Source organism: Onychostoma macrolepis, chromosome 01 (assembly GCF_012432095.1).
Source record: "Onychostoma macrolepis isolate SWU-2019 chromosome 01, ASM1243209v1, whole genome shotgun sequence".
NCBI lineage: Eukaryota > Metazoa > Chordata > Actinopteri > Cypriniformes > Cyprinidae > Onychostoma > Onychostoma macrolepis.
The window spans coordinates 20,422,558-20,445,784 of NC_081155.1; the positions used below are offsets into that span (position 1 = coordinate 20,422,558).

At 40.2% G+C, this 23,227-nt stretch overlaps 2 protein-coding genes and 1 pseudogene across 2 annotated transcripts; 2 read left to right on the forward strand and 1 right to left on the reverse strand.

The window, feature by feature from the left end:
• Positions 1-1,459: 1,459 nt before the first annotated feature.
• LOC131543799 (GTPase IMAP family member 9-like) lies at positions 1,460-3,888 on the forward strand. The gene is made up of 2 exons (XM_058781596.1): positions 1,460-1,475; positions 3,092-3,888. The coding sequence occupies exons 1-2, from the start codon at positions 1,460-1,462 to the stop codon at positions 3,886-3,888; spliced, it is 813 nt and encodes a 270-aa protein (XP_058637579.1).
• A 136-nt stretch (positions 3,889-4,024) lies between these two features.
• LOC131543806 (GTPase IMAP family member 6-like) lies at positions 4,025-5,475 on the forward strand. The gene is made up of 2 exons (XM_058781608.1): positions 4,025-4,046; positions 4,288-5,475. The coding sequence occupies exons 1-2, from the start codon at positions 4,025-4,027 to the stop codon at positions 5,193-5,195; spliced, it is 930 nt and encodes a 309-aa protein (XP_058637591.1). The 3' UTR covers positions 5,196-5,475.
• A 15,603-nt stretch (positions 5,476-21,078) lies between these two features.
• On the reverse strand, positions 21,079-22,216 carry LOC131546142 (uncharacterized; annotated as a pseudogene).
• Between the last annotated feature and the right edge of the window lie 1,011 nt (positions 22,217-23,227).

Genomic DNA, 23,227 nt, shown 5'->3' on the forward strand with positions numbered 1-23,227 from the left:
CTTTCAGGCATCATAGAGGATTTTGAAAATACAGTATTTCACTGGAATTTGGAAATATCACACTATTTTCTGTTTCTATTTTGTTTTACTTTAAGTATTTATTTATGTTCAATGTCAATTGTCATTTATTAATGTATTCTGCTACTAACTGTTGTTAGAGCAGTGTCATTTTTGTTACAATTACGCCTGTCATTAAAAATAAATAAAAGTACCTAATTGACATGCTATTGTTGTTGTTTTATTATGTAAAAACCCTAATAGAGGCTACAAGATAATATAAGACCAGGCAGAGGGGTAAAAAACTATATTAATAAATCATATATACAAATAATATTAATAATACTATTAAATATATAAATATACTATCATTAAAAAGACCATTAGGTCCTATATACCATTTTCAAACCATGGTTCTTTATGGAACCCTATAAACATGGTTCTATTTAGCACCAAAAAGGGTTCTGCTATTGTTATAAGCTGAAGAACCCTTTTCTGGTACTGTTTATAACCATTTTTCTTAAGAGTGTAGTTTGTATTTCTATTCAGGGCTTAAAAGCGTATTGTCTTCAGGGCTGAACATAACTGAATAATAGCTTGTAAAAAAAAAAAGATGTTCACTTTTTTTTTTTTTTACATGGCTCTTCTTTAGAAACTTAAATAAGTGATATGTAAACAGTATCCCATGACATAAACATGCAAGGACGAATGATGTAAACCTGAAATTTCACACCAAATATATAAGGAGGACTGTTCAGATGCCAGATAAAAGAGAATGATTTTAACAAACGTCTCATATTTGCATAAGTCATTTGTGGTGTATAGAAAATAATTTGCCTAGCATCCTTGCAGTTGCAACACCCATTTGTAAAACCTACTTTCAGTTTTCCTTAAAACAAAAATGACTGAAAAAGGCTGTTTGTACAGAGATTATGTGGCTGAACTGTTCTTATTTAACCCTTTAACCCTATAGAACTGTTTAAAGTGTGCATTTGTTTAAAATAGACTTGTAATTTTGTGATGGAAAAGTTCACTGCCAAATTTACAAATGTTGATTTTCTAAGCTCTGTTGATGCACTAGTGGTGTAACCATTTACTTGCTGCTTGATGTGGAAAACCTGTTGTCCCAAGGTTTTTATCCTTCTTGTGCCCTGATTTTCTGATGCTAACTTTATACCTACACACCTAATCCTAGAATTTAATTCACCAAGCCACCATCAACAATCCATGACAGTACATGTATATCCATTATACCATTATATCCATTTCATAGAGCAAATGGAAATCATAGTGGGTGTGGCATGCTTGCAGCTTTGCAACATTTATTTGGATATGGGAGGACTAAAAGAGGCAGAATATAAAGAGACTCAACTGTTTACTTTTCCACAGAACAGAAAGTCTTCAGCAAAGTGCACCAAAAAAACCTTCAACAAATATATCCAGACCTATCCACTTCAATATTATGGAAGCTGAAAAAGGTAAATCATTTTGTCATGACATCACTTTCTATATGTGACCCTGGACCACAACACCAGTCTTAAGTCGCTGGGGTATATTTATAGCAATAACCAAAAATACATTGTATGGGTCAAAATTATTGATTTTTCTTTTATGCCAAAAATCATTAGGACATTAAGTAAAGATCATGTTCCATTAAGATATTTTGTAAATTCCCTACTGTAAATATATCAAAACTTAATTTTTGATTAGCAACATGCATTGCTAAGAACTTCATTTGGACAACTTTAAAGGTGATTTGATCAATATTTAGATTTTTTTGCACCCTCAGATTCCAGATTTTCAAATAGTTGTATCTTGGCCAAATATTGTCATATCTTAACAAACCATACATCAATGGAAAGCTTATTTATTCAGCAGCTTTCAGATGATTTATAGATCTCAATTTTGAGAAATTGATCCTTATGACTGGTTTTGTGGTCCAAGGTCACATATTATTACTAGATTTGAATATTGAATTTATGTTGGACAGGTTTAATTTATGTTGAAAAAATAGACCGCAACAATTCATGAAAGGATATTAGCGTATTAGAGCTGTAATGGTTAAAGAATGGGATAAGATGGCTGCAAAAAGACCTTCATGTAATACAACATTTTCTGCATTAATTTGAATTCGATATGCAAAACAAAATAAAATAATACTTCTTCCAAAAGCACTGTCACATCTCAATCTTATCCATATGCTGTAATTTTTATATCCTGTATAATGGTGGTGGTTGTTTCCGTGTTGGTTTCCATCATGATTGTGAAACTGAATGTTGCAAAATATCTGGCTGTAATGCACAGAATGCATCAATTTTTTGACACTCATGTGGTACAGAATTTATGACATAATGAATACCATCATAAACCTTCCTCAGAAATGTTTTTTTTTTTTTTTTTTAGTTTTTCTTTAGAATATGGGACTATAAATTGTATCTCCAGAACATTCTGAGTTCTAATATCATGTAGGCCTATGTTGTTAGTTGATAAACAGGACCAAGGGAGGTAATAAAAATGGATACAGTATACGGATTTGCAAAAGTGCAGTTTTAACCGAAGACAATGGGTGCTACACCAGCGGTTCACAATTCCAGTCCTAGCGTACCCCCGCTCTGAATATTTTGCATGTCTCTCTTTGTTAACACACCTGATTCAGATCATCAGCTCGTTAGAAGTGAGCTCCGTGCATGAACTGTGTTCCGATTGACATGCTCCCTACACGGTGTCCATTGCATTAAATTCACGTCTCACACACTTCAATGCCCTCTGAATGGAACATAGACGTTAACTGGAATCATGGCGGAATATCCTGTGATGTCCACTTCGCAGGGCACTCGAATAGAGCAACGTCTGAAGCGATAAGAGAAAAACATACAAAATGTGCAGAGCGGGGGTACACAAGGACTGGAATTGAGAACCGCTGCTATTACACCACTGAAGTGTCTACAAAATACTGACTTTTTTGCAGATAACAAAAACACTATTTTCCACAATTTTGTAACTATTTTCCCTCCTTTTAATAGAGAAAAATTCCTCCTCCAACACTTAATAAGTTATAGCCTACAGATGTAATAATATCCTTGTCCTTTAACAGTGCAGACGAATCTGAAGAGCAGTGATGAAATAAGAATTGTGCTGATTGGAAAAACTGGAGTAGGAAAGAGTGCAGCAGCAAATACCATCCTGGGAGAAAACAAGTTTAATTCAGATCTGTCCTCCTCCTCTGTGACCAAAGAATGTGATAAAGCCAAAGGAAATGTCAATGGGCAAAAGGTGGCCATTATTGACACTCCAGGCTTGTTTGACACAAAAGAGGGACAAACTATGATTGAGGCAAAGATTAAAATGTGCATATCGCTCTCTGCACCAGGCCCTCAGGTTTTTCTTGTGGTTGTGCAGCTTGGGAGATTTACAGCAGAGGAAAAAAATACTGTTGAACAAATTCAGAAAATCTTTGGTGAACAAGCATCAAAATACACCATGGTGCTGTTTACTCATGGAGACAGGCTGAAGCGTGGACAGAAAAGCATCCATTACTTTGTTAAAGACAGTCCTGAACTGCTGAACTTCATCAAGACTACAAGTGGACGATACCATGTTGTTGACAATGAAGCAAATGATCCAAACCAGGTCAACATGCTGTTTGAACAGATAGACCAGCTTGTGACTGTATTACAGAACGGTGAAGAGTATTACACAAACGAAATGCTTCAGGCAGCTGAGAGAGCAATAGAGGAAGAAAAAGAAAGACTTATGCTGCAACTAAAAATGAGTGAACAGGAAGCGAGAGACAGAGCGGAAAGAAACAATAAGTTTCTGAAAGCTGGTTTGGCAGTGGCTGGAGGTGCTGCTGCTGTTGCTGTTGTTGTAAAAGCCTGCCAACTTCAATGAGAAAAGTTCTCTGATTGCTTAATCCATCATTGGTTTGTCATCTGTTAGTAATACAATTTTTAATTATTATTGAGCAAAATAACAACTGACAACAGCACTGTACCATATTTTATGTCCATTCTCTGACTGCTAGCTAATGGAAAACTTTAATATACTGAGTCACTGTAGTTTCTTTTAGTATACAACAATGCATAACTGCAATGCAAACCTGAAATTAATAAAAAAATAATTGAGTAAAAAAACTGTTTTGTTTTGTTTTTAGATGCTTAATGACTTTTGATACTTGATGCTTACTATGTGCAATGTTTGTGTGATATCATTTTGTGTCTGGTTATGAATGCTGACCTTGAGTTTTGAGTTTTATTTTCTTTTTGAACAAATGAAGTTCCATTTTTCCAGGAGTGAAGGAGCACCTTCGACTGGTTCTGGTCGGTCTTCAGGGGGTTGGGAAGAGTGCAGCAGGAAATGCCATTCTGGGCCAAGAAGAGATTCACTCGGACCTCAGTGCCACTTCTCTCACATCCACAAGTGAACGGAGGGATGCTGTTGTCTGTGGGAGGACAGTGACTGTTGTGGACACTCCTGGCTTATTAAACAGTGATGATTCTAATACAAATGTAGAGCAGGAGCTGGAGAGAGCTTTGACTCTGTGTGAACCCGGACCCCATGCTTTTCTCCTCGTCATTCAGCTGGGTCGCTTTACTGAGCAAGAAAGACATGTGATGGACACTCTCCAGAAGATGTTGTGCTCAGATGTGAATTTGTTCACAATAGTGCTTTTTACATATGGAGACAAACTTAAGAATAAAAGTGCAGAACAGTTTGTAAGGGAGGATAAAAACCTGCAGAAACTTATCCAAAAATGTTGCTCACAATATCATGTGTTCAATAATACTGACAGAGAAAACACATGTCAGGTCAGTGAGCTCTTCGAGAAAGTGGACTGTCAGTTAGAAAAGAGAAACAAAAAATATTATGTTAGGACAAACAAGGAGCAGGGAAAGTTCTGGAATACAAGCCACTTCTACATTGCTGCTGCTGCTGTTGCAGCTCTGTTGATGTATGCAGCATTTACTAAGACACCAACACAGAGTAAAATCCCAGAGTATTCTCTGAGTTCTCCAAGTGTCCCAAGTGATGCGATAGTAACAAAGGTGGAAGCAGATGTTACTCAGAGTGAAACATTTTGGGAAATGTTGCACAGCCTGTTCAACAAGGACAACAAGAAGGTGTATTTAATTGGTTTAGTACCACTGTTTTTTATTATAAAGAAGCTGATGAAAAAATTGTTACAGCAGGTACACTAATTGTTCTAATGAGACAGTGGAGAAATTAAATCTATGTATAACACTTTGAAATGTAGGTACACAAATGTCCATTTGAAACATTGGAATAAAGCATGCATATTCACTATTTTAAACTTTAAGAATTATTTGCAGTTGTCTTCTATAAAACACATGAATGTTTGCCTTATCTGAAAATGTAGAAACGGTAACACTTTATAATAACTGCACGCTATGGATCATTGGGTAAGCATTAGTAAATAGTCAGTTCATCTTTTATAAAGCATTGTCCCGACATTAATAGTCATTAGTAAGCAGTTTATAAATGCAGCTATAAATGTCTTGTTCTTGATTTATAAGCATATCTATTACAAAGGAGATTTAAAGACTCAGTTATCTTCCTAACAGAAAAAAGAAACAAATACAACACAGAGGGATACAGAACTCAGAAATATTTATTTCAAGATGCAAAAAAAAAAAAAATGAAAATGTACAACTTGAATTTTTTTTTTTTTTATATGAAATTGTAGAGGTTTATTTTTCATTCTTTTTATCAAGTTTACAGTTGTACAGTTTCATTTTTTGCATCTTGAAAAAATATTTCTGTGTTCTGTATCCCTCTGTGTTGTGTTTGTTTAACTTTTCTGTTTGGAAGATAAATGAGCCTTTAAATCTCCTTTGTAAATGCTTTACAAGGTATAAATATTCCTCACTTTAGATGAGCTCACAAAAATAGATGCCTGGCAAATACAAAATGTTTTATAATTACCTGACTTAATCATGAATTACAGCAGAAATATGTGTTAATAAAGCATTTATTAACACACTGAGCAACTATTATCATGTGTCTAAATAATAAGATTCATAAATGTACATTTAAATAGTTTATTAATCATTTACTTACACTTTCTAAATGATCTTATGAACCACTGACAACTCCTAAATAACTGGTTTGTAAATAACGTAATAATTTAGAAATGATAAATTGATCATTAATAAAGTATGAAAATAAAATTATTAAACATTATAGATATGCTCAAGAACAAAACATTTATAGCTGTATTTATAAACTGCTTACTAATGCCTACACTCAATGAAAAAAATGGTGCCTTATAGCACTAAAAGTGGTTCTTGGCTCGTAATCAACCACTTTTGGTGCTATATAGCACCATATCTTTAAAGGTGCTATACAGTACCTTTGTCAAATGGTGCTATGTAGAAGCATAAGAGGTGCCATATTGCATTGTATTTCTTCAACAAAAATGGTGTTAAACAGCACCAACAGTGGTTCTTTGGCTCGTAAAGAAACTTTAAAGGGGCTTAACAGGTTCTTTGTACGGCAGTGATGCTATATAGCACCTTAATTACCCCAAAGAACCGCTGAAGAACCATACAGGAGCGTAACAGGTTCTGTATATGGTAGCGGTCCTATATACCCCCTCAGTCATGCCAAAGAACCGGTGAAGAACTGCTGAAGAACCACTGAAGCACCAAGATTTGGTGCTATACAGCACCAAAAGTGGTTCCCCTATGATTACGAGCCAAAGAACCACTTTTTGTGGTTGTATAAAAGTGCCCTGTGTTCTCAGAAATCATCTTGTGTATATTTCAAAAAGTTGCTCAACCTGCATGGTATCTTTGTCCTCATTATTAAAAACATGATATCGCTTCTGGTATTTCTCGAAGAGTGTCTTCAAATCAGGATTAGCAGCAACAAACTATATATAAAGTCTGACCCTGAAATGAATATCTGTTGAAAATGTTTTTCTTCAAGAAGGTTATAGATGTGCCTATACATTTTTTTTTTTTCTTGATAACAAAATTGTTAAATATGAGCAAGATCACCTTGTTCACTGCCGTGTCTTTGATGAATGTCAGTTGGAGATTTTCAAATTTTAATCAAGTTTGCACCTTGGTTTAGAAAAAAAAACTAATGAGAATAACTGCCTTTAATTCCACATGTTTCAAGGACAGCCAAACTCGGTCAATCAAAAAATTCATAACATAATAATCTATAATGACAAACTTTGTTCAGTTTTTATTTAATAACAAACAATGTTTACACCAGAGTCATTCAAATTTTGACACACCTTTTCCATCAACTAGTTTCTATGGTAACACTTTATAATAACTGCACACTATGAATAATTAGTTAAGCATTGTTAAATAGTCAATTCATCCTTTATAAAGCATTATTCCAACATCTAAAAAAAAAAATGGTGCTATATAGCACTAAAAGTGGTTCTTTGGCTCTTAATCATAGGGGAACCACTTTTGGTGCTGTATAGCACCAAATCTTGGTGCTTCAGTGGTTCTTCAGCAGTTCTTCACCGGTTCTTTGGCATGACTGAGGGGGTATATAGCACCGCTACCATATACAGAACCTGTTAAGCTCCTGTATGGTTCTTCAGCGGTTCTTCAGTAGTTCTTTGAGGTGATTAAGGTGCTATATAGCACCACTGCTGTACAAAGAACCTGTTAAGCCCCTTTAAAGTTTCTTTACGAGTCAAAGAACCACTGTTGGTGCTGTTTAGCACCATTTTTGTTGAAGAAATACAATGCAATATGGCACCATGCTTCTACATAGCACCATTTGACAAAGGTACCTTTAAAGATATGGTGCTATCAGTGCTTAATTTGTAAATTTCTAGGTCCCGGAACAAAGCGGGGTGACGGATCCGGCATGTGATTAGAGGAGGAAGAGGTAACGGAGCGTTCAGCCGATCACATTGGTGGGCCAGCTTAAGTGATTAACAGCATGCATCAGTTGCTTTTATTAGGGTTCGTAGGGATGTTCATTTTAACCGTTAACCGACCGATAAGAATTTTGACCGATTAATACGATCAGTTAAACGGTTTAAAGTCATTTATTTATTTATTTGATTTTTTTCAGTAATTTATCAAGATATTTTAAAAGGTTTAACGCATGGTTAAAATAAGCTACGCGTATTAAAAAAAACAAACAAAAAAAAAACGTTTTTTAGAGAGAGAGAGAAAAAAAACATAAGTCGCATTTTATTATTTCATTCATAAATAGGCCTACGTGAATTACAAATATTATAATAAACACTGTAAACATAGCTATGCTATTTTAGTTCCCCTCACTCCACAACAAATTTTTCAATTAACAGGCTATTTAGAAAAGTACAAGAATTAAAAATGTAATAAGCTATAGCGACAAACCAAAACGAATTAAGGCTAAAACGAAACTGAAACCAGTGTTGGGTCTCTCGTTCGACACAAAATCAAATGTTTCCGTATTCGCGATGTATTAATGCCAAAATATTATTTAGGCTACCTTTTATGTATAGGCCTACTTCACTCGCGTTCCAATATCCACGTAAAACAAAATGTTTTGCATAACTTCACGGCGGTACGGCGATAACGCTTAACGGCAGGCCCGGAGTGGCCATCGGGAGAACCGGGAGAATTCCCGGTGGGCCGCTCTGCCCCGCTCATAAATTGGGCCGAGCTTTTTATTTTATTTTTATTTTAATTTTTTTACATACACAGAATAACGTCTATGTGTTTAAGTTACTGTGTGGCTGATAACTAAGCTAATATCACTATATTTGAATTTAACATTAAAATGTGACGTTTTCTGTTGTCAGAGCGCGCGCGCTCTCTCGCTCTCTCTCTCTCTCTCCCTCTACACAAGCGCGTGTCCCAGGTCGTTGCCATGGAGACAAACCGAAACCATTAATGCTGTGGTGTGAGTTAGCAAGAGGGCGCTAATCGCGGGAAGAATAAAATGGATAGTAAAAAAAGAGCCAGGTTAAAAAAAAAAAAGGCATTGGAGGATGACGCGGCCAAATGTGCCAAACTGACAAATATTTTTTCAAGACAAACGAGCACAAGTGAACTGGCGACTCAAGGTACACTAGCAACATTTACAGTTATGCATTTGGCAAACGCTTTTATCCAAACTGACTTACATTGAAGGAATTTTTTTATTCGGTTTAGTATTCAGTTTTTTCTATTGATTGTCTGTTTCAATTAAATGTAAGTGATTTTAGCCTGTTCTTTCTTTCTTTCTTTCTTTCGAGATGCTTACTGATTTTCCATTTAGTTATTGATGACTGCTTGGCAGCTTTCAATTTTGAATTAAACTTTTTTTTTTTTTTTTTTTTTAATAATGTTACAGTTGTATGTTTTGTTGCAGAAATGTTTCATATAATTTATTTCATTATTTTATTTATTACATTGACGTGGATATAAAAAAACAATAGTGCAAAAAGTATATTTCTTACTGCACTACTTTATTTTCGTTTGAATGCAAACCATTTTTTCATAATATAACAGTTAGACTACTTGTTGCAGAAAACTCAGTATGTGATTTGTTATTGATATTTATGGCCATATTTACATTATTCATATTTTTTTATTGAAACATAGTAAGAACAGATCTGTCACTTCATTTACCCAGTTTCCATGAGGAGGGAGGGGGTTGGATGGGGATAGGTGGTGGGCTGGTCTTGAGCATTACACTCCCGGGCTGAAAATTGATCCCACTCCGGCCCTGCTTAACGGCACAGATTTTACTACAGTAAAGTGTTTTTTTTTTTGTTTTTTTTCCATATGTTTGACTGATTGTTTTTTATAATGATAATGAACAGGCTGCATTGTCAAGGTAGAATGCTAAACTGTGTGCGGCGCTGGAGAAATCACATGATTTATTTATTTATTTTTTTCCTTTTTTCCTAACAGTGGAAGCAACTACTCCCCTTTAGTCATGAAGATAATCGGAATTGTAAAAGGTTAGGGTTGTTTGCTGCATTTTGCGCATGAAAAATTAATCCCCGGAAAACAAATGTTAGTATTTTTAACGGGTCACAGACACTTATTCTTTCTAATTTAATTTTAGTTCTAATTTAAAATAATCTTGTCGGTTAGCGGTTAATAATCAGTTAACAAGCGTCGGTTGTCGGTTAGGAAAAATAACCGAAATGAACATCCCTAGTTCGTACATAATAAAAAAAACCCTGAAAAAGCCATGAAATTTTGAAACAGCAATTTCCAGGCCTGAAAAAAAAAAAAAAAATAATAATAATAATGGAATTTTATTTCACAAATCTTTGTAATTGAGACACAAACTAGCAGATTAAATCAGTCATTTGAAAACAGCGTGAGTGATTCGGCTGGGCCGCGTCTTCTCTCTTTCACTCTCTCAAAGCGGCTTCACATCAGCGCATCTCGTCTGCAATACTACGAGCTGCTGTCGCTGATCCAAGACTTTCGCTCGCATTTCGGGACAGTTGACAGAATTGTCACGTGCTTAATCGGGTCATTGTTGCATCATCACAAAAATCCACTTCTTTTTAAGCTAATGGGTACTGGCGTGCTCCAGAGGCGGTCTCAAGGCTGAGCGCTCACAGTCACATCCAAAGCCGCCTGGCGAGTATCATATTGAGTTATTTTTTTGTTGTTGAGCCTTGTCACACCCCTGAACTGTCACAGTTATGGACTTTTGTTTGTGTTTTCATTCCCCATGTGTGACCTAGTTTCTGTCTCATTTATGGTATCATTATGTTCAGGTGTGTCTCCTCATTATCCTTAATTACGTTCCCCTTATAAGTTGCATTCAGTTCTGTGTTTCTTTGTCCGATCTCGTCTATGTATGCTTGTGGTGTCTACCCTCGTGTTTTGGATTACCTATGTGGATTATTAAAGACTGTTTCTCACTATCCTTCATCGTCGTGCTTCTCTCCCGCACCACACCGTGACAAGCCTAAGTGGCCAAATGCACACAAAATTTAATAAAAATGGCTGTTCTGGCGAATATCCAGGTTTTTTCATAAGTAAATGTGAACAGTTGAGAAAGAAAACGCATGCGTATAGGCTATTGGAACTGTGCATGTCTTGTGAGAGCAGAAAAGTTCACATGTCGCGTCTTTTGCGCGCTCAGGTTCTTTATTTCAAATTTAGATGTGCTGCAAGCGCAGTCATTATAGAGGATGTTTCATATATGCACACTATAGGTCAGCACAAACTTCTTTCATATTGCTGCATGAGAAGGGGGATCCGACAAAATGAGGTGCCGGATCGGATTTCGGAGGTGCCGGATCCGGATCTGGCTTGTTCCGGCACAAATTAAGCCCTGGGTGCTATATAGCACCAAAAGTGGTTCCCCTATGATTATGAGCCAAGAACCACTTTTAGTGCTATATAGCACCAATCTTAATGGAAAATGAAGAGCAGAGGAGCAAAGAACTGGAGAATCTGAAAATCAAATGTGAAGCAGAGGCTCTGAATCAGACCATAACAGAGTTGTGGGAAAGAAAAGAGAGGGAGGGAAGAGAGAAACAACACATATATCAACATAATCGCAGATTTTCTGTTTACTATTCTTGAAAAGTTCATTATGAGAAAACTTGGACAAAATCAGTGAATGGTTTGTACTTGTTGAACACCTGTAGGTTTTTTTCTTTTTAGAGACCAGCCCAAATCTAACCTTAACCTCTGTAGACTAGTATACAATGTATATATACACCATTAAAAATGTATACATTTATTTGTATTATTTATCATTGTACCTGTTATGGAGTGATCAGAGCATGAGACGTGCGGATCCATCTGCAGGGCTTTATTCATAGACATGGTCATACACAGGCAGGGTCGAAAACTGGCAAACAGGTATATAGAGGGCAAGTCACGAGCAGTCCAGTAAACAGGCGTGGGTCGATCGATGGCAGACATAATCCAGGGGGCAAAACAAAGAGAGATAATCCAGGTACACAAGCAAAGGTCCAGGCAGGAGTTCGAGTCCGAGTCCGAAAGACAAGATGAAAGGGGAAATCCGAAATACACAGGCGAGAATCAGAACACGGGAAAACAGGCAAGGCAAGACTATGATTAAACTATGGCAGTAGAACTGGCTCCGTAGAGTAGCTATCGCTAAACAATACTCAGTGACTTGAGCAGGATCTGAGTGGGTGTTATATAGTGTGTGTAATAGCTTTCAGGTGAGCGTGTGATTGGTTACAGCTGTGTGTACTCAGTGCAATGGATGATGGGAAATGCAGTCCAGGGTGATGTGTAACAGTCAGTGTGGTGTGAAAGTCAGTATGATAGGAGGGCGACCTCTGGTGGTAATCAGACGGAAAGCCACGGACCAGATTTGTGACAGTACCAATATCAAACGTATGCAATAGATCTCATTAAATTACATTTTATTGTTCAAAATGACTACCTGGTTTCAGGGATCCAGTCACAAAATGTTTTAGACCCTGTTTACACCTGAATTTAGCACTGAACATGTATGATCTGGTCACCAAAAAAAAAAAAAAAGGATGTTAATGCCAGGTGTAAACGAGTCACATTTTAAGTGAGACTTAACTATCCAAAAGTGTTCGCTTGTCTGTTCACGAGTTCCAGACAGACTGACAGTCTGTGAAGGGGATTTTTCTGTGAACTGATTCATTGAACTAAAGATTGATTCTTCATTTGAGCAAAACAAGAGACTTGCTGAAGTCAGAACGGCAAACTACACTGTTTCTGCCACAGAAAAAATTTGCAAAAATATTAGAAACAGTATGCCAGTATGCAGTTCTGAATTCTGCAATTGTTTAAGTCAATAAATTTAACAGATTCATTCAAAAATGCTGATTCATTCAGGATTTTTTTTTTTTTTTTTTTGGCTGAGAAAAACAGAGAAAATAAATTGAAATATTGTGTCTAAAAGTCACTCAGTATAAAATGATGGGTTATTTACACTGTTCTGTGTCTGTTCAATTAAAATACATTTCACCTAATTTTCATAGGAAATGTATATAGGCCTATTTGTATTACAATCTCTCCATAATTGCCATTTATTAGCCTTTCAAGTGTAATTTGTGTGAATCAAGACAGGACAGGATGACAGGGTGGGATCTATGAACACAACTCTAATAAGAGATACCCACAGCAACCAAATACACATCAAGTACCCAAAGGCTTGAATCAGTACACACACACACACACACAAACAAACAAACAAACACAAACAATGGGTGTGTAGGCCTAAGAAACCAAGAAACTAAGATAGCCTACTATAAAATAGGAACTAAGATACTGATATAAGGTAATGGAATGCTCAATTGCAGCACTAAAACTACCAAGACTTCAGACTGAATACCAGGTACGAACAAATATTTGTGGTAAGTTTTTAGGTGAGCAGTTGAGGTTTTCCTTAATTCTAAACATGCAGTGAAAAAATGTAAGCTGTTCATCTTTAGAAATACAATTTTGAACAAAATTAATGCATCAATACTTTACAAACTTGAAAATAAAATTTGTCAGCTGGCTGCCTAAGTATGCTGAGTTTCAAACAAGCACATTTCATATGTTCAAATGCAATTTTAATAATGTGAAAACAACAGAGTTAATTCAGAAAAGAACTAAACAAAACTAGTCTTTATTAACTTTTAAGATTTTTGGACATAAATTGTAGCGACTGATGCAAGTGGTGTATTAAAAATGTATTTTATGGTTTCTCTGTGTTAAAAATTTCAAATAAGGGGAGAGACATACAGGACTTTCTAGGACTAATTTAGCAAAAGAATCATGGCACTTACAAAATCACAAGTGTATGAAATATGGTAATATGGTTGTCACAAAACAGAGCCAAGAGCCAAGGGTAGAGGTGAATGTGACTTTATTCAATAATAGTGATATGATAGTTCGTGCACGTGGAGGTGAGTCTTTCAATGGGGGAGATCGCAGAGTACTGGATGGTGTGAGTCCGGAGAGCAATGAGGGTAATCGTAGGAGATCGTGGGAGGATTCGGTGGAGTATCGCTGGAGAGAATCTGAGGAGTAACAATGGGAGAAGTTAGTAGAAAGGAGCCAGGTTACCGTTCCGTATGTGAACCGTAGACCGGACAATGAATGTCAGAGAGTGTGGGTGCTTTATGGCGGTGCTGATGAGGGTGAGCAGGTGCAGGTGATCAAAACTCAGGTGACTGTGATCTCGTGATTGCTTGTGATGACGTTGACGGTGACTATCTGACACTACCCCCTCCAGGGGTGGCTCCAGACGCCCTTACACGGCAGCGGGGGCGACCTCGACCTCTGGGTGCGGGACGGTTTGGATGGTTACGGTGGAACTCCAGGAGTAATAGTGGGTCAAGGATGTCGTCCCAGGCCACCCAGGATCTCTCTTCCGGCCCATAGCCTTCCCAGTCGACCAGGTATTCCAGTCGACCTCCCCGCCGCCGTGAATCCAGAATCTCGTGGACTTGGTAGATGGAGGGTTGGTCCAGGATTTCTGGAGGAGGAGGCTCGTCCGGTTCTGGTGGGTCTGGGGTAAGAGAGGAAAAAGGTTTCAGTAGGGACATGTGGAAAGTGGGGTGGATACGGTACCTGGGAGGAAGTTGGAGCTGATAGGAGACTTCATTGATCTGCCTCAAGATCTGAAACGGACCTATGTAGCGGGGACTCAGTTTTTTACAAGGCAGGCGGAGTCGCAGGTCTCTGGTAGAAAGCCACACTCGATCTCCTGGATGGTAAAGGGGAGTGGGCTTACGGTGGACATCGGCGAAGGCTTTATGTCTCCGCACTGCCCGTTGCAGGTGGACGTGCGCTGAGTCCCACACTCTCTCGCTCACCCGGAACCAGTGGTCCACAGCTGGAACCTCCGAAGGCTCTCCCGTCCACGGGAAGAGCGGTGGTTGGTAACCGAGTATTCATTGAAATGGAGTAAGGCCTGTGGTGTCTTGTCGGAGGGAATTCTGGGCATACTCGGCCCACGGGAGGAAACGGCTCCAGCTGTGCTGATCTTGATGACAGTATGCCCGGAGGTATCGTCCGAGCTCCTGGATCTTCCGCTCAGTCTGGCCATTAGTCTGAGGATGGTACCCCGAAGATAAGCTCACGGTGACACCCAAGAGGCGGAAGAAGGCTTTCCAGACGTGGGAAATAAATTGAGGTCCGCGGTCGGACACTATATCTTCGGGGATACCATAATGCCTGAAGACGTTGTGGAAGAGGTGTTCTGCTGTGTCCAGTGCGGTGGGCAAGCCGGGGAGAGGAATCAGTTTGCACCCTTTGGAGAAGCGGTCCACTATCACCAGTACACAGGTGTTCCCATCTGAGTTAGGCAAATCTGTTACAAAATCGATTCTTATATGAGACCATGGTCTGCGAGGTACAGGGAGTGGAATGAGCTTGCCCACCGGTAACTGTCGGGGAGTGGATGACATGGCGCAGACTGAGCAACTCTGGACGAACCTGATGACATCACGGGACATACTGGGCCACCAGTACCGAGCTTGGAGGGTATGGTAGGTGATGGTGAATTGAAAACGGGTGAAGAATAGGGCCCAGCGGGCTTGGCGAGGGTTGAGTCTTCGGGCTTCACGGAGGTATTGGAGATTCTTGTGATCGGTGATTACTGTGAATGGTTGTTTGGCTCCCTCCAGCCAATGCCGCCACTCCTCAAGGGCCAGTTTAATGGCTAGGAGTTCCCTGTTACCGATGTCATAATTCTACTCCACGGGGGTCAGTTTCTTCGAGTAATAGGTGCAAGGCTGGAGGCTGGGAGGCTCGCCATAATGCTGGGACAGTACGGCCCCGACGCCGGTGGTGGAGGCGTCCACCTCGACGATGAAGGGTTGATCTGGGTTGGGATGACGGAGGATGGGGGCTGTACTGAAAGCATTCTTCAAAGCATCAAAGGCTTGGTGGGCACTGGGGTCGAAGGACAGGGACTTGGGCTTTCCCTGGTGAATGGTGGTGAGTGGAGCGGTGATCATACTGAAGTTCTTTATGAAACGACGGTAGAAATTAGCAAATCCTAGGAATCTTTGGAGTTCTTTGATAGTTTGGGGAACAGGCCAGGTGGAGACAGCAGTGACTTTCCCCTGGTCCATTAGTATTCCCTCCTTGCCTATTACGTATCCGAGGAACTGTACCGTGGGGCGATGGAATTCGCATTTCTCCAGTTTTAGATAGAGTTGGTAGTGTCGAAGTCTCTCTAGGACCTGCGCAACGTGTTGGCAATGGTCGGCCAGGTTCCGGGAGTAGATCAAGATGTCATCTATGTAGACCACGACGAATCGATGGAGGAACTCCCGGAACACCTCGTTCATGAAGCCTTGGAACACGGAAGGGGCGTTGGCAAGTCCATAGGGCATAACCAAGTATTCATAGTGGCCTGATGGGGTAATGAAGGCAGTCTTCCACTCGTCCCCCTTCCTGATCCGAACGAGGTTATAAGCGCTGCGCAGGTCCAGCTTCGTGAAGATGCGGGCCCCACGGAGTTCCTCAAGGGCGGCCGGGACCAGGGGAAGTGGATAGGGGAGCTTGACGGTTTGGGAGTTGAGGGTTCTGTAGTCGATGCATGGTCGTAAGCCCCCGTCCTTCTTACCCACGAAGAAGAAGCTTGAAGCCGCTGGAGAATTGGATGGCCAGATATACCCCTGTTTGGAAGGAAGGAAGGAAGGAAGGAAGGAATGAAGCATTTATATAGCGCTTTTATTGTGTATTGCTATACACCCAAAGCGCTTTACAATCATGTGGGGGGTCTCTCCTCAACCACCACCAGTGTGCAGCATCCACTTGGATGATGCGACGGCAGCCACAGGACAACGGCGCCAGTGCGCTCACCACACACCAGCTACAGGTGGAGAGGAGAGAGAGATAGAGCCAATCAAGTGGATGGGGATTATTAGGAGGCCATGATTGACAAGGGCCAGTGGCGGGAATTTGGCCAGGACACCGGGGTTACACCCCTGTTTGAGAGCCTCCTCGATGTATTCCTCCATAGCCTTGCGCTCCGGGATGGACAGTGGGTATACTCTACCCTTGGGGAGTTTGTACCCAGGCAGCAGATCTATGGCACAGTCCCATGGCCGATGTGGTGGTAGTTGTGTGGCTGCCTGCTTACAAAAAACATCCTGGAACGCCCTGTAATCAGATGGGACTTCAAGGACTTTGTCGGAATCAGGGCTCTCAATCTTCGTGGAGGCCACTTGGAGTTGTGGGGGTTTGTGCGAAGGTTGTGGAATTCCCTTGAGACACCGTTGAAAACACTCCTCACTCCAGCGAAGAATCTCACTCGTTACCCATCTGATTACCAGTGAGTGGAGGATGAGCCAGGGGCGTCCCAGGATGATGTCCATGGTGGAGCCCTCCAGTACCAGAAATTTTATTGCTTCCTCATGCAGAACTCCAATTTTGAGTGGCATAGTTGGAACCTCATACAGGACGTGCCCACGTCCTAGCGGCTTTCCATTGATTGTCTCGACTCGGAGCTCCTGGGAACGTCTTTGGAGGGACAGGTGGAGACGATTGGCGAAGTCAAGTCAAGTCAAGTCACCTTTATTTATATAGCGCTTTTACAATACAGATTGTGTCAAAGCACTTAACAGTATCAAATTGGAGGATAGAGTGTCAGTAATGTATAATGATAAGATTAAACACTCAATTTTCAGTTAAAGGCATTTCATTATTGAATTCAGAGATGTCATTGTCTAGCTCAGTTTAGTTTAAATAGTATCTGTGCAATCAAATCGGCGATAATCGCTAGAAATTAAGTGTCCCCAACTGAGCAAGCCAGAGGCGACAGCGGCAAGGAACCAAAACTCCTCTGAGACAGAATGGAGAAAAACCTTGGGAGAAACCAGGCTCAGTCGGGGCCAGTTCTCCTCTGACCAGACGAAACCCGCAGTTCAAAAGTTTCTATTTCTATTTTAATTTTGTTGCAATTTCTAACAATAGTAGTATTATGTAGTTAGGTATTTTATTATATTTTAGTTATTTTGTTATTTTTGGTTGATATATCTGGGGATATATCTCTGGGGTCATCCGGGCGTCCTGGTCTCCGCCGACGATCAGGGCCGCAGACGTCACCTCCGGCGCCGACCCACCATCTGATCGGACACGGACCGAGAAACAGACTAGGAAAAAACAGACAAACATTAGCGCAGATGCCATTCAACTTACGATGTAACGAGTACATCGTGTGTTATGGGGAGTGTTCCCGGTTCGGTTGATCTAATTAATGCAGCCTAACAATCCTTTAACGGATTTGAATAATAGAAGCGTATTAATGTGTTATGTGTAAGCCAGGCTAAAGAGATGGGTCTTTAATCTAGATTTAAACTGACAGAGTGTGTCTGCCTCCCGAACAGTGTTAGGTAGACTGTTCCAGAGTTTGGGTGCTAAATAGGAAAAGGATCTGCCGCCCGCAGTCGATTTTGATATTCTAGGTATTATCAAACGGCCAGAGTTTTGAGAACGCAGCGGACGTGGAGGACTATAATGCGATAAGAGCTCGCTCAAGTACTGAGGAGCTAAACCATTCAGGGCTTTATAAGTAATTAACAAGATTTTAAAATCTATCCGATGCTTGATAGGGAGCCAGTGCAGTGTTGACAGAACCGGGCTAATATGGTCATATTTCCTGGTTCTAGTAAGGACTCTAGCTGCTGCATTTTGGACTAACTGTAGTTTGTTGATCAAGCGTGCAGAACAACCACCCAATAAAGCATTACAATAGTCTAACCTTGAGGTCATAAGCATGAATTAACATTTCTGCATTTGACGTTGAGAGCATTGGTAATTTAGATATGCTTTTGAGATGAAAAATGCAGTTTTACAGATGCTAGAAACATGGCTTTCAAATGACAGATTGCTATCGAACAGCACACCTAGGTTCCTGACTGATGAAGAAGAATTGACAGAGCAGCCGTCAAGTGTTAGATAATGTTCTAGGTTACATGTGGGGTTTTAGGTCCGATAATTAACACCTCTGTTTTTCAGAATTTAGCAGTAAAAATTACTCGTCATCCAGTTTTTATATCGACTATGCATTCCGTTAGTTTCTCAATTTGGTGTGTTTCACCGGGCCGCGAAGAAATATAGAGCTGAGTATCATCAGCATAACAGTGAAAGCTAACACCATGTCTCCTGATAATATCTCCCAAGGGTAACATATAGAGCGTGAAAAGTAACGGCCCTAGTACTGAGCCTTGAGGTACTCCATACTGCACTTGTGATCGATATGATACCTCTTCATTCACTGCTACGAACTGATGGCGGTCAGATAAGTACGATTTGAACCATGCTAAGGCACTTCCACTAATGCCAACAAAGTTTTGTAGTCTATTCAAAAGAATGTCGTGGTCGATAGTGTCGAGCATGGCGCTAAGATCCAGTAGAACTAATAAAGAGATACAACCACAATCAGATGATAGAAGCAGGTCATTTGTAACTCTAATGAGAGCAGTCTCAGTACTATGATACGATCTAAATCCTGACTGGAATTCCTCACAGATATCATTTTCTCTAGGAAGGAATATAATTGTGAGGATACTACCTTTTCTAGTATCTTTGACAGAAAAGGAGATTTGAGATCGGTCTGTAATTAACTAGATCTTTGGGGTCAAGTTGTGGTTTTTTAATGAGAGGCTTAATAACAGCCAATTTGAAGGTTTTGGGGACATATCCTAATGACAATGATGAATTAATAATAGCCAAAAGAGGATCTATGACTTCTGGAAGTAGCTCTTTTAGTAGTTTAGATGGAATCGGGTCTAACATACATGATGTTGGTTTAGATGATTTAACAAGTTTATACAATTCTTCCTCTCCTACAGTAGAGAATGAGTGGAATTGTTCCTCAGGGGGTCTATTGTGCGCTATCTGATGCGATACTGTAGTTGACGGCTGCAGGGATACAATTTTATCTCTGATAGTATCGATCTTGGAAGTGAAGTAATTCATAAAGTCATTACTGCTATGCTCTTGGGAAATGCCAACACCTGTTGATGCTTGATTTTTCGTTAATTTAGTTACTGTATTGAATAAATATCGGGGGTTATGTTTGTTTTCTTCTAGAAGAGACGAAAAGTAATCAGATCTAGCAGTTTTTAATGCTTTTCTGTAGGATAGGGTACTTTCCCGCCAAGCTAAACGAAATACCTCTAATTTAGTTTTCCTCCAGCTGCGCTCCATTTTCCGGGCTGCTCTCTTTAGGGCGCGAGTGTGCTCATTATACCACGGTGTTGGACTCTTATCCTTAATCTTCCTTAAGCGTAAAGGAGCAACCGCATCTAAAGTGCTAGAAAAGAGAGTCCATAGTTCCTGTTACATCATCAAGTTGTTCTGAGCTATTGGATATGCTGAGGAACTGAGATAAGTCAGGAAGATTATTTATAAAGCAGTCTTTTGTGGTAGAGGTAATGGTTCTACCATATTTGTAACAAGAAGTTGGCTTTACAGCTTTAGCTATATGGAATATACAGGAGACTAGATAATGATCTGAGATATCATCGCTCTGCTGCAAAATTTCAACGCCACTGACATCAATTCCATGTGACAGTATTAAATCTAGAGTATGATTTCGACAATGAGTAGGTCCTGACACGTGTTGTTTAACACCAATTGAGTTTAGAATGTCTATAAATGCTGATCCCAACGAATCTCTGTCATTATCAACATGGATATTAAAATCACCAACGATTAGGACTTTATCTGCAGTCAGCACTAACTCTGATAGAAGATCAGAAAATTCTTTAATAAAGTCTGTATGGTGCCCTGGTGGCCTGTATACAGTAGCCAGTACAAACATCACAGGATTTATCATTAACACTTGTTTCTTTGGATAACGTTATATGAAGCACCATTACTTGAACGAATTATACTTGAAACCCAACCTCTGAGAGATACTGAAAATATTTCTATAAATTGTAGCAACACCTCCCCTTTACCTTTTGGACGCGGTTCATGTTTGTAACAGTAATCTTGGGGTGTAGACTCGTTTAAAGTAATGTAATCATCTTGTTTTAGCCAGGTTTCTGTCAGACAAAGCACATCTAGTTTATGGTCAGTGAACATATCATTTACAAAAAGTGCTTTTGAAGAAAGGGATCTAATATTTAATAAGCCAAGCTTTATCATGTGTTTATCTGTATTATATCGTTTTTATTTGTTGAACATCAATTAAATTGTTACTATTACTTTGGTTTGGATGTTTTCTGTATTTTCTAGTTCGGGGAACAGACACAGTCTCTATAGTGTGATATCTAGGTGAAAAAGTTTCTATGTGCTGAGAGTTAACTGACTTTGGTGGCGTGAGGCGGCTAGCAGACGATCGGTTTAGCCAGTCTGTCTGCTTCCTGACCTGGGCTCCAGTTAGTCAAGTACAAACTCTAAGACTATGTGCCATATTTCTAGAGAGAAGAGCGGCACCACCCCAAGAGGGATGAACACCATCTCTTTTCAACAGGTCAGGTCTGCCCCAAAAATTCTTCCAATTGTCTATAAAGCCTATGTTATTTTGCGGGCACCACTTAGACATCCAGCCATTAAGTGACGACAGTCTGCTATGAATCTCATCACCACGGTAAGCAGGAGCGGACCAGAGCATATTACAGTGTCTGACATCGTACTTGCAAGTTCACACACCTCTTTAACATTATTTTGGTGATCTCCGACTGGCGAAGTCGAACATCATTAGCGCCGACGTGGATAACAATCTTACTGAATTTACGTTTAGCATTAGTCAGCACTTTTAAATTTGCCAAGATGTCAGGCGCTCTGGCTCCTGGTAAACAATGGACTATGGTGGCTGGTGTCTCTATTTTCACGTTCCGTACAATAGAATCGCCAATAACTAGAGCACTTTCATCAGGTTTCTCGGTGGGTGCGTCACTGAGTGGGGAGAACCTGTTTGATGTTCTGATCGGAACGGAAGAGTGGTGTTTTGACCCGCGACTATGCCGCCTCACTGTCACCCAGTTGCCCTGCTGCACGGGCTCAACCGAAACCGAACAATGTACAGGACTCCTTGAGCTAGTCGCATCCAAAGCAGTATCTACAGCCCTCACATTCTTACTATCCTCAACTAAAGTTTGGATGCGTGTCTCTAGTTCTAAAACCTTCTCTGTCAGCCTAACTATTTCCCTGCATTTATCACATGTGAATCCCTCGCTGCTGACAGAGACAGATAAACTATACATGTGGCAAACAGTGCAAACAACAATAGCAGGAGAAGAAGCCATTACTCACCGTGATTGATGAATGATACCAACTTAACTTACCACTTACCACTGTTGTTTGATGAGCTCATGAAAACGGAGCGAGGAAAAATAAAATAATAATAGGCGCGAATAGAATGCAAATGGAACCACGAGTGACAAGCTAACGGGCTAACAAGCTGCACTCATGGGTTTTTAAAGGAGAACGATCAAATTAGTTAGATTAGTTTGAAAGATAACACCAGAAATATGGTGGGAATTAAGTTATATATTATCACTTTAGACAAAAGGGATTGAAAGTAAAGTAGAGATTCAATAAAAAGCGAAGGTACACGGAGCTACAAACACAAACCGAAGTCCTGGGAGATGAAATTTCCAGAGGAGCCCGAGTCGACCAGGGCAGTGGCTGGAACGGATTGAAAAGGGGTGAGGAGTTGTACTGAAATGACTGACAGTTTCGAGATCAGAGGATTCATTTGAAGTGTACTCACCGCAGGACGTCGGGGTTTGATGGGGCAAGCCTTGATGTAGTGTTCCGTGGAGGCACAATAAAGACACAGGCCAGATGTTAATCGTCTTGTACGCTCGCGGTTAGTGAGACGAGCCGTGTCTATGAGCATGGGCTCTGGTATTGGAGGGGTGGCAGCGGGTGAAACGGGCTGGTGAGCGGCTTCTGAGAGGTCACATGCAGTGAGACGCTGGGAGATACTGTTGGCTCGCTGCATGAATACTTCCAATCCCAATGTATCGTCGTATATTACCATTTGCCGGCGGATCGAAGGCTCCAACCCCTGACGGTAGGCGCTAAGAAGCGCCGCCTCATTCCAGCCGCTTGAGGCCGCCAGAGTGCGGAATTGTAATGTGTACTCTGGGGTGGAAGAAGTGCCTTGACGTAAGTTCAGGAGTGAATCCGATACCGAGAGCGCTCCTGTAGCTGCTCCAAATACTTCCTGGAAATGACGAGTAAAAGCCTCATAGGAATTGATTATGGCAGTATTGGCATCCCAAATGGCCTTAGCCCAATTTAACGCCCTCCCGGTGAGGAGGGAAATCAAAAAAGCTACCTTGGAGCGCTCGGTAGGGAATTTCTGCGGTTGC